Raw genomic sequence first — 15,841 nt, 5'->3', positions numbered from 1 at the left:
ATCATCATACGACGACGGGCCCTCTCCAGTCGGATCCACCGAGGACGTGCCAGCTCCACTCGGATCCACAGGATCTGCACCCTCTGCAGGCTCAGCTCGTACTCCCCACCGTCTAACTCTAGGCATACTACATTTGCCAAAAAATATTAATCAAAACATACAATTTATATAAATTTTTTTTAATAAGAAGCATATACAATTCTGGGTTTACTTTTTTAATAAGAATTGCATGTATATAATCCAAAAATAATTGTATGTAAATAAATTGCATTTATATGATGTTCAAAAATATACAATTAATTTTGTTGCATGCATATGCATTTGCATGTATATACAATTAATTTACACTTTGCATGTAAGTAAATTGCATGCATACCCATTTTTTTTTTACAAAAATTAATTTTGTTGAAAATAAATAAACTTTACAAAAAAAAATGCATATACAATTCTGGGTTTATTTTTTGGGTGTATATGCAATTTGTTTACAAAATTAATTTTGCATGTACATGCATTTTTTTTTGGTAAACAAATGCATGCAATTTACTTACAATAAAAAAAATGAGATATAGATGCAATTTACTTACAATAAAAAAATATATATATCATTTTTAAACAAATATTGATATACTTCAAAATAATTAGTTTTACTTCAAATCTTTTATATTCATATATACATGTTTTTTATAAACTATCACAAAAATAATTTTCAAAAAATAAATATGCATATTTTTAAATCATAAACCCTAAATTGAAGTGTAAACCTAAATTTGTAAGTAATTCACAATTGACAACCATAAACCCTAAATTTAACTATAAACCCTAAATTTAAAAAAAAATCACAATTCACAACTACAAACCCTAAATTCAACCATATGTCATTCAAGCAATTTTATCATAAATCATAATCCTAAATTCGAGCAATTGCACCAATTCAAGCAATTCAAGCATCCAATTCAAGCAATCAAGCAATTCAACCATCTAATTCAAGCAATCAAGCAATTCAATCATCTAATTCAAGCATCCAATCGAACCAATTCGACCAATTCAATCAATTCAACTAATTACTAACATTTCACCCTAAACATCGAATCAAACAAAACCGAATCACATTACATCATTTAATCACATTTAACCGAAACCCTAAACCCTAATCAAATCGAAAAAAAGAAAACTCACTTGTTCGATCGAGACAGAAGCGAATCGAGGCGCGAGGCAGAGAGGGGTCGGCTCGGAACGGCTTCTTTCTTCTCTTTTTTTCTCTTTTTTTCCTCTTTTTTTCGGCAGAAACAATGGGGGAGAGAGAGGAGGGGCGGCTCAGATGGTGGGGTTATAGTTGGGCAGTGGGGCGCCAGATGGGGGGGCGGCTCACTGGTGTTGTGGGCCGCCATTTGGGCCGGCGCCTCAGAGGCTTTTTTGGGCCGCCCGAAGCCCAGGCGGTCAGGGCATTTTTAAAAAAAAATTGGGAGCAGGGGCATTTTTAAAATTTTGATTTGTTTTAGGGATATTAATAAAAATCGCCGGAAAAAAAAGAGAGAGAGAGAAAGAAGATGTGAAATCTACGTATAAATTATTCAAATTAGGATAAAGAGAAAGTAAAATTTTTATGTGGTTTTTCTCTGCTCCAATGTAAGGGGATATGGACTCCTTTTCGGTTTGGGATTTCCAATCCAGACATGGTTAGTTTAGGGTAAAAAAAAACCAATAAGAAATATTAGTTGTAAAAATGAAATAAAGATATACTGCTTGTGTTTTTGTACAAGGAGCACTTTTGTCTTTACCCTATCAAATTCAATTTCTGTAACTCGATCTATGCAAGTACGTTGATGTCGTTACCCGCCATCTTAATCCATCGGTGCAAAATTATTTATATATGTTTTGCACAGATGCGGTGTGCCTAGCTACATGTAATTCTTCCAATAAATATTAGAGAATTCTAATTGATATCTTTTTGGATACGAAATTTCTGTTTTTTTTTTTTTTTTTTTTTTTTGCTTCTTGTCTTTGCAGTTCAATTCGAATCGTGTGTTTGGTTTTAAATTGAGTACAGACAGAGGCGGATTTAGAATTTTGATAAGTAGTAAGCACAAATTATTGACAGTAGTGTAATTTTTTTTCCTGACGAATAAGAGCAGAGTAGTGAATAGGAATATATAAAAGTCGTGGTGTGACTGGATACGTCACAGCACGGTATGTTTCCATCACGGCACAACATGTGTATCGGTCGCGTGTCATGACTCGCATGTCCCGTACCGTGACCACTCGAGTGACATGACTATCTTTCAAAAAAATTACATTACACGTCATGTGAAAGAATTTATTGCGGCTGGCACATGGTCACGTGAGTTACGTGTAATTAGGACCGTTAAATCTTGATCAAATGGTGAATCTTGAATAAACTAACATAAATTTTGAAAAAAAAAATAGTTAAATGTGACCATACGTGACAAATCGGTCACAGCGTGACTAACGTGCTGTGACCATCTTTCCAAATTTGATCACGATATAACACGACACATAAAAATCTGACTTGGTCACGGCACGACATATGATCCAAGTCACGACATAACTAGTCATGGCACGTCACATATTTAGATATCTAGTAGTAGATCTCTTTTTTCTCCTAGTGAATCAACAATTATTCTAAACAGAGTAGTGAATTGATTTTTTTTTTTTTTTGTGCGGATCATTCTGCTGGACTGACTTTTTTTCTATGTAATTTTCTTCTACAACTGAGTTGTGAATTAAATACAGGAGTAGGCCTTATTTCCATTCAGAGGTTGATACAAGTTTGATTTACCACTAAATTTAATTTAAATTTCGAATCTAAGAGTAGGCAAGTGCCTACCCGTAAGCCTTTTTAGATCTGCCGTTGAGTACAGATTTTCATGCAGGGAATGCATTTCTGTTTATGATAAATTGTACACACATATTTTGAAATAATAAATGAATTATATCTTAAGTTTGGTTACTTCAGAAATTTATTCCATAATAATATATTAGTATTGAGTCTGTGCATTGCAACGGTGATATATTATAAGATTGAATAGAATATGAGGAGACTTTTTTATTTGACATTCACACAAAATAAAAAATACTTAAATAAAAATAAAAGACAAATGAAAAAAAAAACGGAAATCAAAATAATAAATAACAATAAAAGAAACAACAACAAATGAAAAAATACGGATCAAATATAATATGAATTTTTTTTTTAAATATCATTGTAATTTAATATCTAATTTTCTACACAGGCAAGATACGTCATTAAACGATTTAGAAGAGATGATATGTAAAGAAACAAAATTGGAAAAAATATAATTAAATGATTTGATCGCGTGAAAGCGCAACGCAAGTTTCAGTACGCTTGGGGGCGTACCTTTTAAAACCGCGGTTACACCTTCCGATTAGGGTTGCAAGTGTACAACCCTATCGAGGAGTATAATCGGGTATCGATCCACAGGGACGGTTCCTTTATCTAGATATTTACTTATCTCGACTAAAGACTAGAAGTGAGAAAAAGGGGTTTTGGTGTTTAATTTTCCTAAGGAATCAACTCAAGCAATCACACAATGATATAGAATAGTAAATGTGCAAGAAAAGGTATAAACTGTGTTTTGATTTGGGATAAAAGGTGTTTCAAGGGTTTCAGACTTCATCTCTGATTTGCCTCTAGTGGTACGGCCCTTACCAAGTTGGTACGGCCAGGCCGCACCAACCTGGTATGACCAAGCCGTATGGGGCTTGGTACGGGTAGGCCGCACCACTCTTGTAAGGGCCGTACTGGTTTACCAGAACAGAGCTTACAAGTTCGAGTTGATGCATTTCTTGCTGGTACCTCGTATTAAACTCTTGATAAAGGTTCAATTGACCATACCTAAGGTTCCTAAACCTCAACTCTCGTTTGTTGGTTCAAGATCTAAGTTTTGGATTCAATTCTTCACCTTCTAGGGTTTCTAAACCTCAACTCTCGTGTTTTGGTCCAGATCCTCTAGTTGATTGATTGGAGATCTAAGGTAACCTCTAATCTGTCGATTAGAGGAGAATTCAACCTTTCGGCTTCAATTCGATCAAGTCTACCTAAAGGGATTGGTTTGGTTGAGAGAAGGCAATGGTCACATGACCTTGTTAGGGTTGATCTACCACTATAGGCACACCACATGCAATCACAGCAACACAAAGCAATCAAGACAAGCAAATTCACAATCAAATCAATCACAAGAGTTCATACAAGATCCAAATCAAGAAAAGCAACACAAATCAAGAAAATCCATCTACAAACCCTAGAAACGAAAGTCTACTACTCACAAGTCATGGATCTGTCCAGATATACAAGAAAAGAGATAGAGAAAGTCATGAAAGAACTAGATTGAAGATCGGGAATGAAGAAGGTGTAGATCCGTCGATTCTCGCCTCTTCCTCTTCCTTGATCTTCTCTTCTTGCTCCTTTGCTCTCTTTCTCTCTTTCACTGAGCTCTCAATCTGGAATGAAGTGGAATCCCCCAAAATGGAGAGATCCCTCGCTTTAAATAGCCTCTGCCAAGATTTGAATTCTGTCAGGCGGCATCTATGTACGGCCCGTACCAAGGTGGTACGGCCAGACCGTACAAGATGGGAAAGAGGCTGGATCGGCTAAGTCTGGTAAGGGCCGTACCAAATCTGGTAAGGGTAGGCCGTACCAAGTCTGGTAAGGGCCGTACCAAATCTGGTAAGGGTAGGCCGTACCAAGTCTGGTAAGGGCCGTACCAAGCCTGGTAAGGGTCGTACCAGCGAGTCCAAAAATGCCGTTTCTTCGTGTATTTTGCTCCAATCCTGCAGAAAACAAACAAACTCTCAGCAGTACCAAATTCTAAGGATATATCAATGAAATGCACATGATTTTGACAATTTAGAACGTGAATTTGGTACGAAATCAAGTCAAATATAGGCTAAATATGCGAGGTATCATGATTCAAATATGAATTATCTTTACATATATATTATTGATGAAAATTATTTTAACAATGGAAATTTCTCTACATATCATTTCTCTACACGAAAGTTCTATATATTCTTCATTTTCTCTTCAGTTAAGAAAGATATGATTGTTTCTGTCAGCACAAGATCTACTATCCATCTATTCACAAAGATACAATAGCCCTAGACAAAATCCGGAAAGATGTGATTATTTCCATTTTAATTGTCAAAATTATAGAGGAAGAGGAGAAATGAAGGAATAAAATCCAATGCCCACCGGTGGGAAAAATTTTCGTATCATATATGAAAACTAACCAATCTAGGCCTGCCACATTTTGGACCTCTCAATGATGGTTTTCACAATAATTAAATGCTTAGTCCGTCATTAATATTTCTGAGCATAGAAAAATTGACTCACGTGGTCAACAAAAAAAAAAAAAATATAGTTTATTTTTATAAAATAATTAATAATACCACACGTTATTTAGAATATAATAATTATAATGAATATAAAAAATTAATAATAAGAATATCACAAGGTATTCTTTATATAAAGTTATCGAGGAAAGAATCAATTTAACAAATTTAATGTGCAATTTGAGTTATAAATTTTTAAATATAAACAAAAAATAAATTTTGGACATTTTGTAGCATTATAGAGAATTTTTTATTTTTAGAAATTATTATTAAATAATATAAGGATATAGATTTATTACATGAAATTTTGTATGGCTTAGAAGGCGTTGAGTGGGTAACTCGGATTTAAATTTTAGAATTGAGTTAGTAGTATGGATTCAAAGTTTAAGTCCGAATCACTAATTCGAATCCAAAGTTTGAATCTAAACTACTAACTTAGTTCCAAAGTTTTAATTCAAACCACTAACTCGGAGCCTTCTAGACCATTGAAAATCTAGTATACTCAATTTATTTTTCTATATTATTTAATAATAATTTTTTAAATTCAAAATTCTCTGGCTATGAAATTTTTGTGCTATAAAATGTTAAAAATTTACTTTTTCATTTATATTTGAAAATTTGTAACTCAGATTGCATATAAAATCTATTGTATTGGAACTCTTTTCTATATAGCTTACTTGTTTTTCATAAAAAAAATATCATGTGGTAATTTTTTTTATAAATGTTTTTTGTTTATATTCATTATAATGATTATTCTCTAAATAACTTGTGGTATTATTAATTATTTCATAAAAGACGTATTGGATTGTATATTTCTATTTTTGTTCATTACGCGAGTTAATTTTTCGTTATTTAAAAAAAAATTCTAAGTTAGTCTACACGTATTAATTATAACAATTGATTATTGTAAAATCCTTAACATAACGTGGCATACGCAAATTAATTAGTTTTTATAGATGACAGAAAAATAAAACAGAGGAAATGGAGAAATAAATAAATTAATAATTTAATTGTAAGAATTGAAGATAGTTGTAAGGAGAAATAAGGAAACAAATTGTTAGGGATATATTCAATTTTAATGTCATAAACCATGTAGCATTTTGTATGGCGAGCAAATTTTTAATTAAATGTAGACTTCTATACTTAAAATAAATGTAATTAATCAAAAGAGGAAAGATTATGTGATTGGAGGGTTGATGTGTTGTTTGCAATACAAGTTATAAATCCTAAATTGCACTCAATCTGGTTGCAAGTATACAACCTTATCGAGTAGTACTTAGGGATCGTCTCCACAGGGACTAGTTGGAATATCAAATCTAACCTAACAATTTAATTTAGTAAAAGAAAATAAAATGTTTTTGTTTGTTCAAAATATTGGTTTGATTGCGATTAAACTGAATTAAACTAAAGTCTTTAAAGCAAAATCTGATTTTTAACAAGTATGAGAAATTAGGGTTTCTTAGGGTTCCTATCCACTAGTGTTATGACTAATTGGTTTGTAAATTTTGTTCTTATATTTATGAAGGCACAGTTGGATGTTATAGGTACAAAGTGATATCTCTATATTAATACCATATTTAAATTAGAATAAACGTCACCTCTCGGTACTTGACTACTTTAATCTAAAGTCATTAAGTTCTTACTGTCCTAATTGATCTAGAAAACTATCTTTCACCTCTCGGTACTTGGCACAATTTTCTAAACTATTAGGTAAAGCCTGTATAAGACAAGCATCACCTCTCGGTACTTAGCCTATCAAATACCCTATTCCTTATGGTCTGGACCTAATATTCAATTTCTCAATTGCAAATACCAAATCCTAAGATTTCATGCGATTTTGATTAAGTCTTCACAATCAATTAAAATAAAGAATAGATCATAACAAAGAACAAGAACATATGAAATAAAACCAACTAAATCATAACAAAAGTTTCAAGTACAGCCCTAATCAACCCTAGAAAAGCCTTTAGCCAGTCATGGCTAAAACACAAATAAAATCAAAAGAGTAAAAGAGTCCCAAAGGAAAGAAAATAATAAAACCGGTTGATCGATGATGTTCTCTTCTCCCTTCTTCTCTCTTCCTTTCTTTTCCTTGTTAAAACCAGAAATTATGTCTAAAAAAAACGTCCTTAATCTATTCTACAGGTCCCCTTTTATACCCCTCTAAAACCTAAGAATAACTCCCTAAAAATAGCAAATTCGGGCTCTGAACCGACTTGTTGCGGGCCACAATGGATGGAGGCAGTTAACTTGTTGCGCAGAAGAAACTGTAGAAGTCATTGCGGGCCACAATAGATGTGGTTACGGGCCGCAATAACTGTGCTGGAAGGAAGAGGCTCTGGCTTGTTGTGTTGCGGGCCGCAATAAATTCATTTCGGGCCTCAATGGATGTTGACAGTTGCTCCAATCTTCGTGCTGACTCACCCGTTTTGCTTCGTTAAGCTTCAAACACTTGATTACCTATAAAATAAATATAACTAGGGCAGTAACTTGAACTTTTGGACATTTCTAACCTAATCAAACCTAATTGCAACAAAACTTGGCTTAATTTACATAACAAATCCTAGGTTTCAATAGATATAATTTCGGCTTATCAAGGGTTGATATTCAATTTGAAAATTTATTTTCCAATCTCAGCCATCGACGAATCAGAATAACTACGTGCATAATACAAGAATGGAGATAGTCCATGCTACAATTTTTGTCAGTTTAATTTCGCATGATTTGTTCTTAGAACTTTTTGTTTTGAAATTTATAATATGTCAGAGGATTTGTAGTTTCAATAGATAGATATTGATCTCACTGTTTTATAATATTGAACTAGCCATTTTGTAAACCTATCTGTTGTAATGCCATGTAAATTTGTTAGATAGTATTAGAGAAAAATAAAGTAATTTTTCTATGAATTAGACTATGATAATATTTATAAAAAGCATATTATGGATTAATATGTACTATATATCTATATCTCCATTTACAGACTTCAGACAATCGATCTGAACCATTAAACATTGTTTTCATATGAATATACTTTAAGACTAATTTTTTTATTTGTTAGATGATTTTTACAATGTTTTTAAATGGCTAAAAAATCACTGTTTTCGGATGGCATAAAACTTTTAAATCAAGTTATTTTTTATCTAACAAAATAGTAAAAGAATCTTAAAAATATAAAATTTGACATCCAAATAAATTATTATATGAAAATCATGTTAAGAAGTTTAGATCAACTATTTGAATTCTTAAATGAATATATATTTATAATATGGTCTAAATGTGTCATAGTGCATTTTTTCTTCTTCTTTGCCATGGCCATCTGTTTAGTTTCTCCAACACACTAGAAAAAGTATGTGCAAGCTCGAGTGTCATATTATTTTTTTTATAAATAAAATTTGACATGTTTAATTAATTAAATAGTCTTACTTAAAACAAAATGTTTATTTTGGATTTCCTTTTTAAAATAATATCAAATAAAATGAGAGTTAAAAATTCCAGGTACTGCAAAGATCGAGGTGGACTTAAATTCAAACTAATTCGAACTCCTTAAATCACCAATTTGAGTTGAGCTCCATTTGACTAATAAACAATTTAAAAATAGATAAAAATCTGCTTGCTCAAGTTCGTCATTGAATATTTTGAAATTTTGGATTGACACCCGTTACTGACCCGCTACAAAAAGCGTATGTCTACATGACTACATCCGATGTATGTTGCTCACCGATTTTTGACCCGAGTCCGAGTCTGATCCGACTCGACGAGGTTAAACCATGTACTTTACCCAGTACGCCCAATTTCTCAGGTTTCAGCGCCATTTGGAAATTCAAAAAAAGTATTGGCCTTTCTCCTTTCCCTCCCGCTCCTCTCTCCAATGGCGATAGTCGATCGCTCTCCCCTCGCCGTCCGGACGGTGAACACCGGCGTCACCACCAGTAGTCCTCAGCGACTCCTCCCTACGCGGTAATCTCGTCTCGACAAACCCTAAATGCCTCTTAGTCTCAGCGAAACAAGAAATACAAGCGTATCTAGCTCAGATCTAAATATTTTCATCTTCTCTTGCAGGAAATTATTTGAAAATGAAGATTCATCGGTCGATCTTGCTGATCCGATCCAGCCATGGCTAAGGTAACCCTGCATTTTAAGTGTTTGTTTATATGTTCTGAAAAACTGTTTTTCTTTTTATTTTATTTTATTTTTTTTTCAATTTGTTGGCTATGCATGCTCCTGAATACTATTTCATGTACATTGTACAAATTTTAAGATTTTATGTCTATCCGTTCTTTGTTGTTACTTGTTAAAGTGTGCAGATTTGCAATGATAGTTGAGAACAAAAGAGGTCTAATTTTTTTTTTTTTTTTTTGCACTTCTGTTGAATTTTACTCAGGAAAATTAAATTTTTTTCTGATGAGCTTATGAGAAATTCTAATGCTGAATCCTTGAAGCATTTCAAAAATCTCCTGGAGGAATGCATTAAGAAAATTGGAGGCAATGATCTGTACAAGGAAGATACTAGACTTCTCAAGATATGGCTTCTCTATGTAAGGCCTATCAATAAATTGTATTCATTTTTCTTACTGTTTGTTCTCAATACATTGAGCTTCAACTTGAAATTTTTATAAAAAACCCTATCTGGGAGGCATGTACACAGAAGCTGATCATAAGTCACGCCAAGGGGTGCTTAGCCATCCTCATAATTTTAAATTTTTTAATCACGTATATATTGAAATTTATTCTTTAATTTTTTTTATATACTTTAGCCCCCCTCATGAAATATCAATTGTGTGGTTGTATCCTAGTGGTTAGAATTCTATTTTGTTGTTGTGGAGACTTGAGTTTAAATTCCAGTGATCACATATTTATATTGTGCATTTTATGTTTTAGCCCCTCCAATCTAAATTTTCTAGTTCTACCCCTGCATGTACCCTAGGAACTAATTTAAACCATGATGTCTCTTTTTCTTCTTCTTTCTTTTTGTAAATGATATTTCAGGGTGATGTAACTGGGGAAACTGAAAAGGCATTCACATTTTTGGATGAGCGAGGGCAATTTAGGAAAGAAGCATTGCTCTATGAGGCTTATGCGTCCTTTCTAGTTAAAAAAAGAAACCTTGAAGAAGCTGACAGGATATTCAGGCTTGGTATTTCAAGGTGCATATTCTTTTCTTGTCTCATTCATCTTACTCTGTTGCCTGTGTACATCCGAGGAATTAGTCTAACATGTGCCCCTAAGCAAATTAGTTCACAACTACCAAATATTTTCTTCTCTTTTATGTAGAGATGATACTTAGGAAGGAGTAATTTGGCATTTTTTTTGGTGTTTTTTTTTTCACGCCTGTAGGGGCATATGTTGGCATTCCTAAATTTTTGTAAGGTTATATATAACATACTTTCCTTTTTGTAGGAATGCTGAGCCACTTGATAGGTTATTGGAAATGCACAAGCGCTTCTGTGAGAAGTTCTTGTATATTTTTGTTAAACCTGAGCCCAGCCTAGAGGTATAACAACTATAGTTTTCTCATTACCATTTAGCATAAATATTTGTTTAATCTGAATTCTCATGCACATACTTCAAGTATGTTTTGTCATTGTCCATTAAACAACAAATAAAATAAAATTCTTTTGGCAAATAACCGTTATCCAAACGGTAACAATAATTTGTATGAACTGTATCTTATTTATATTTCTTATCTTTGATAATATAATTTATTTACAATACTTGCAAAAAGGAAAAATATTGACATTAATGGACAAGGAAGAAAATCCTTGGACAAACTCTTTTTATGCTTTCTGAGTATGGGATCTTTTAGTTTAAGTCATTCTTCAATATATTATAAGTGATCAGTGTTGGGGTTTTACAGAAGTCATGCAGAGCATAAGGGGCAATGCAGTGTTGGGATTTATTATAGCAAGAAGTGGGTTTTTTTGTGGCCCTAAAAGTGTAAAGGCATAGTGTTTATTTATATCTTTTCTCCCTCATACAATCAATAATGGGTTACTTTGCAATACTAATAAGTCAATAGTGATCTTTGCATGAAGATTCTAGGGTTCTTAGGAAGAATAGAAGGAAATACCGATTTCTGTCAAAAAGAGGGTTCAAGATTCATCTTCTCTTTGACGCCACAACTCTTTTCATTATAATCTTTCAAAGTTACAAACCATCCATAAATTATTTAAAATTACATAAGTCCTTAGAGTTCCTATATAAAACATAAAAAGAACAACTATGCTCTATTTGTCAACACTGCAATTAGTGATAAATAGTTTTTTTTTTCCCTTGGTTTGCACATCCCTTCTTCCAGTATCTGTAAATCATACCTTTTCTACCATATATTAATTTGCAAGTTCTGAAGAATAATTTTTTCATGAATTCTCTTGTAGGCTGATGTACAAATTCGTTCAGAGCAGTCCAGCTCGATCGACCCATGGAGCAATTCCACCATGACTAATTTACTAAAGAAGATTAACCCACACATGAAGAAGTACGAGGTAAGATTTCTAGCTTGTGTCTGTGTGAAGTTCATTTTACGCATTTTGGTTTTGCTTATTTACCCTTGGAAATGCATGGATTTTATCCAACTCGTAAATTTTGAGTATTTTTAGGGTTTTCATAGGAGTAATAAATTGTATGATGGCAAAATATCTCTGGCTTCTCAAAACAATTCACGAAACAAGATTGTTGAGCTAGTAGGTAATACATCTTATTTAGTTTAAAGTAAAAAAATAAAGCTGGTTTTGTTTTTTCTTTTTAGTGATAAAAACTTTTTTATCCTTTTTTTGGGTGATAAAGGAAACTGGAAATATCAGATCAAGGGCTGTGCTGGTTCTGGTGGCTTTGCACAGGTGTTCAAGGCTTTTGTTGATGGCAATCCAGAGGAAGTCGCCGCTTTAAAGGTCAGAAGGAAACAAGGAAAATAATTCTGGTGTACTTTGCAAAACCACAATATGCCAAATCATCAGATTTTTTTTTTTTATTAATTTAAGATAGATTCAACAAAGAGTGAGGCTATGGTACTATGCATAGCGCGGATTGTTCCGTACTATGGATCAATATATTTGTTTTTGATGTTTAAATAGTTGATCTGAATCGTTCAACATGGTTTTCATATGGAAATGTACTTGCAAACTAAATTTTAGATTATTTTTTTTGACTATTTTTTAGATAGGTAAAAAATCACCCGATATGAAGAATTTTTGAACCATCCAAAAAAAGTGATTTTCTACCTCTTTAAGAAATAGCAAAAAAATTCTAAAAAAAATGTAAAATTTGGTATCTAAGTACATTTTCATATGGAGATCATGTTTAGTGGTTTGGATTGATTGTTTGGACTTAAAAAATGGTGATACGGATCCATAGCATGGACCGATCCGTGCTTTTCAAAGTACCGTAGCCTCACTCTTAATTTAAGATGGATTCAACAAACTAGATTATGAGAATTATGATAGAAATTTATTTCTTGAAGGTCCTTTTTTTTAAGATATTGGGAGGTGATTGGTAAATTTTATGAAAATATCTTAAAAGTTCAGAATTGATTTACTGTCGAAACTTTAAAGACATTTTAATATTTTATGGATATTTTGTAGGTTCAAAATCCAGCATTCCCCTGGGAGTTCTATATGTACCGCCAGCTGGATTTACGTATAGCAGGAAATGAGGTCATCTATAGAGTTTCTTTCAATAATAATAATAATATTTTGTTTCTGATTCGCCAATAGGTGCTAACATTGGTTTCTGAAAATTAATTGTTACATCAGAGACTCAACTTTGGCTATGCTCATAGAATACACCTTTACTCTGATTTGAGCGTGGTGGTTTGTGATTATCTGTCTCATGGTACACTTCAGGTAAATAATACACAAATTTTACCGTGTTAAACTTATACGACTATTATTATTACAACTGGTTACCACCATACTATTTAATCATGATCATTGACAAATTTGGTAATAACTATTTAGATGTTTAATTGTGGAGTAACCTCTTGCTCCACACTTAAGTTGCCAAATGAGGAGTAGAATAGGAGTAAGATTGAGGAAGAGGTGAGTTAATCTAGAGTAAGTTACTTCATCTTTTCAGACGGATTAACTTCCTCCACACTTACTTCTTTGCCTGTAGGGCCCAACGTCATAGGTAGAGGTTCATTTTCCAAAATTTTACACCTCCTGGCAGATTAAATTAAACCATGACTTAAACTACCAAACGAGGTGTAAAATATGAATATTAAGATGGAGCAAGTAATTTAATTTACTAGTTCTTGAGAAAACTGAGAACAGAGCCAGTATCTTACCTACTGACTTGCTTTCTAAACATCATAGGATGCAATTAATTCCCACATTGTTACGAATCACCACATGGATGAGGTGCTGTGCATGTATTACACTATACAGATGCTATACATGCTAGAGACTCTGCATGGTGTCGGTTTGATTCATGGTGATTTTAAGCCCAACAATCTACTAGTTCGCTATCCGAGGTAAACTTTGTAGTGTCCTTTAGTTCTCCAACATTTTGAAATCTAGTTAAACAATTGTTTGAACTGTAATACTTACTAACCTTTTGTTGTTTTGTTTCATTTTATAAGAGAGTTCACTGAGGACATGTTCAATGACCAAAATGGATCATGGCGCAGCCAGGTCTCTCTTTCTCTCTCATTTTGAACAAAACAGCATTCTTAAACTGTAAATTCTAAAGCTAAAGTTTAATTGGGATGGATCGATCAGGGAAAAAAGAAAACAAGGAAAATCAAAACTTGAGGCTGTTACCCTTAAAAGCACTTTTTCATCATATAGAGGATATGAGTAATTTAAAATGTCATAGTTTATATTTGTGTTTTCAGGGTCTATGCCTTATTGATTGGGGAAGAGGAATAGATGTCAACCTTTTTCCGGACGGTACAGTTTTTCATGGAGATTGTCGCACGTCTGGGTTTCGCTGTGTGCAGATGCAAGAAAAACACAAGTGGAAATTTCAGGTCCATTATTTAATATCAAACCATTTTCTATTGGCCACGTTACCAAAAAAAGCTACTGCATTTAACAGTGAAATCTGATATTGCTAAGAAACCATTTTTTGCTGGTCGTTAGACAAAAATGTGTAAACTAAGTTTGATATTCTGTATTTTTGAGATTAGCTGAAGAAAACCGACTAATCGAAGTTAAGGGTAAATTATCATAAAAAAGGGGGGGCTCTCCATGGGAACATTGATATCATCTCTCTAATATAGGAGAGATACAAACAACATATTCAAGATGGTATTTGACGGATTGCGGATATACAAAAATATCTATACAAGAATCAAAGATTGCTAACCTTACAAATATATCCTTTTTTCTTTCAAAAAATAGGTTGACACATATGGTTTATGTGTAATCGTGCATATGATGCTCCATGGAGTTTACATGAACATTGAAAAGAAAGTGAATGTTGATGGAAGCTATCATTTCCAACCTAAATCCAGTTTGAGAAGGTACGGGTTTTGAAAGAATAAGGATTATTATTTTAAATTCATGAAACTTATAAAGTTATTTAAAGCCCTTGGTACAATATAACAGATGCTATTTATAATTCTCTCTTTTTGTTAAAAGATCCCAAAACTGCTGCATTTATAGAATTGTGAGAGAAAGGATACAGTGATATTTCTCCTTGTTAATAGGTTTATGTAAAGTAACATAATTTTGCATGATGTAAATGGAGTTGAGATTTCTGAGGGACTCTTATGGATGTTTCTTAACTTTTTTTTATTCCATTCCTTCAGGTACTGGAGAGTTGAGTTATGGAAGAACCTGTTTCAAACATTACTCAACTTGCATTCAAACGAGGCAAGTGACGTGCTGACATTGAAAAGTTTGAGAGAGTCATTTGAGGAATACTTGTGTGGCAATCGCCAGCTGGTAGCTAAGCTAATCCAGCTCCTTGCAAAACAAAGAGCTTCTCTCTGTTCGGCCTAGATTAGCAACATCTCTGCATAATCTCTTCTCTTTCTACTTTATTGCAAACATCTGCAATTTTAGTCTGTTGTATTTGGTCTCATTTGTTTTCTTGATCGGCTTGGTCAATTGTTATTAGGTTCTATTTGTATATGAATTGAAGTACAATCTGACATGTAATTTGGTTTCTTTTCAATTGCTAGGTGTAGTTTGGTGAACTGTTTCATGTACATCCAGATTTAGTTTTGTTAGTTTGTGCTGGAAAGCTATTTGCATATAGACAGACTACATTTAGTCTTACTGTGATTGACCAACTTGTGTTTTTTCTATTGTTGAAAATGATTAGTTATGATTTGGCCTTCATTAGTTCAATTTATTTCCGTAATAAATGAAATCATCACAGCAGGTTTTTGATTTTTCAGAGCTCTTTTTTAATCAAGATAATTCCTTAGACTTCCAAATAATTTAGTTTCGCGTGGATGCATCTAAATTTGGGCCTTCGTTACAAATATAAAAGAAGAGGAGGGTTCAAATGCCTCCATATTTTTGTG

At 33.0% G+C, this 15,841-nt stretch overlaps 1 protein-coding gene across 1 annotated transcript; it reads left to right on the top strand.

Moving 5' to 3' along the window:
• Positions 1–9,143: 9,143 nt before the first annotated feature.
• LOC144574501 (protein kinase and Mad3-BUB1-I domain-containing protein) lies at positions 9,144–15,638 on the top strand. The gene is made up of 15 exons (XM_078324462.1): positions 9,144–9,327; positions 9,430–9,492; positions 9,752–9,905; positions 10,357–10,514; positions 10,768–10,861; positions 11,745–11,852; positions 11,967–12,054; positions 12,154–12,257; positions 12,948–13,019; positions 13,119–13,208; positions 13,680–13,837; positions 13,946–13,997; positions 14,201–14,335; positions 14,709–14,830; positions 15,119–15,638. The coding sequence occupies exons 1-15, from the start codon at positions 9,239–9,241 to the stop codon at positions 15,309–15,311; spliced, it is 1,680 nt and encodes a 559-aa protein (XP_078180588.1). The 5' UTR covers positions 9,144–9,238; the 3' UTR covers positions 15,312–15,638.
• Positions 15,639–15,841: the final 203 nt, after the last annotated feature.

The sequence above is a fragment of the Carex rostrata genome, chromosome 23 (genome assembly GCF_964058835.1).
Source record: "Carex rostrata chromosome 23, lpCarRost1.2, whole genome shotgun sequence".
NCBI classification, from domain to species: domain Eukaryota; kingdom Viridiplantae; phylum Streptophyta; class Magnoliopsida; order Poales; family Cyperaceae; genus Carex; species Carex rostrata.
This window is presented reverse-complemented; position numbering and strand designations above follow the sequence as displayed.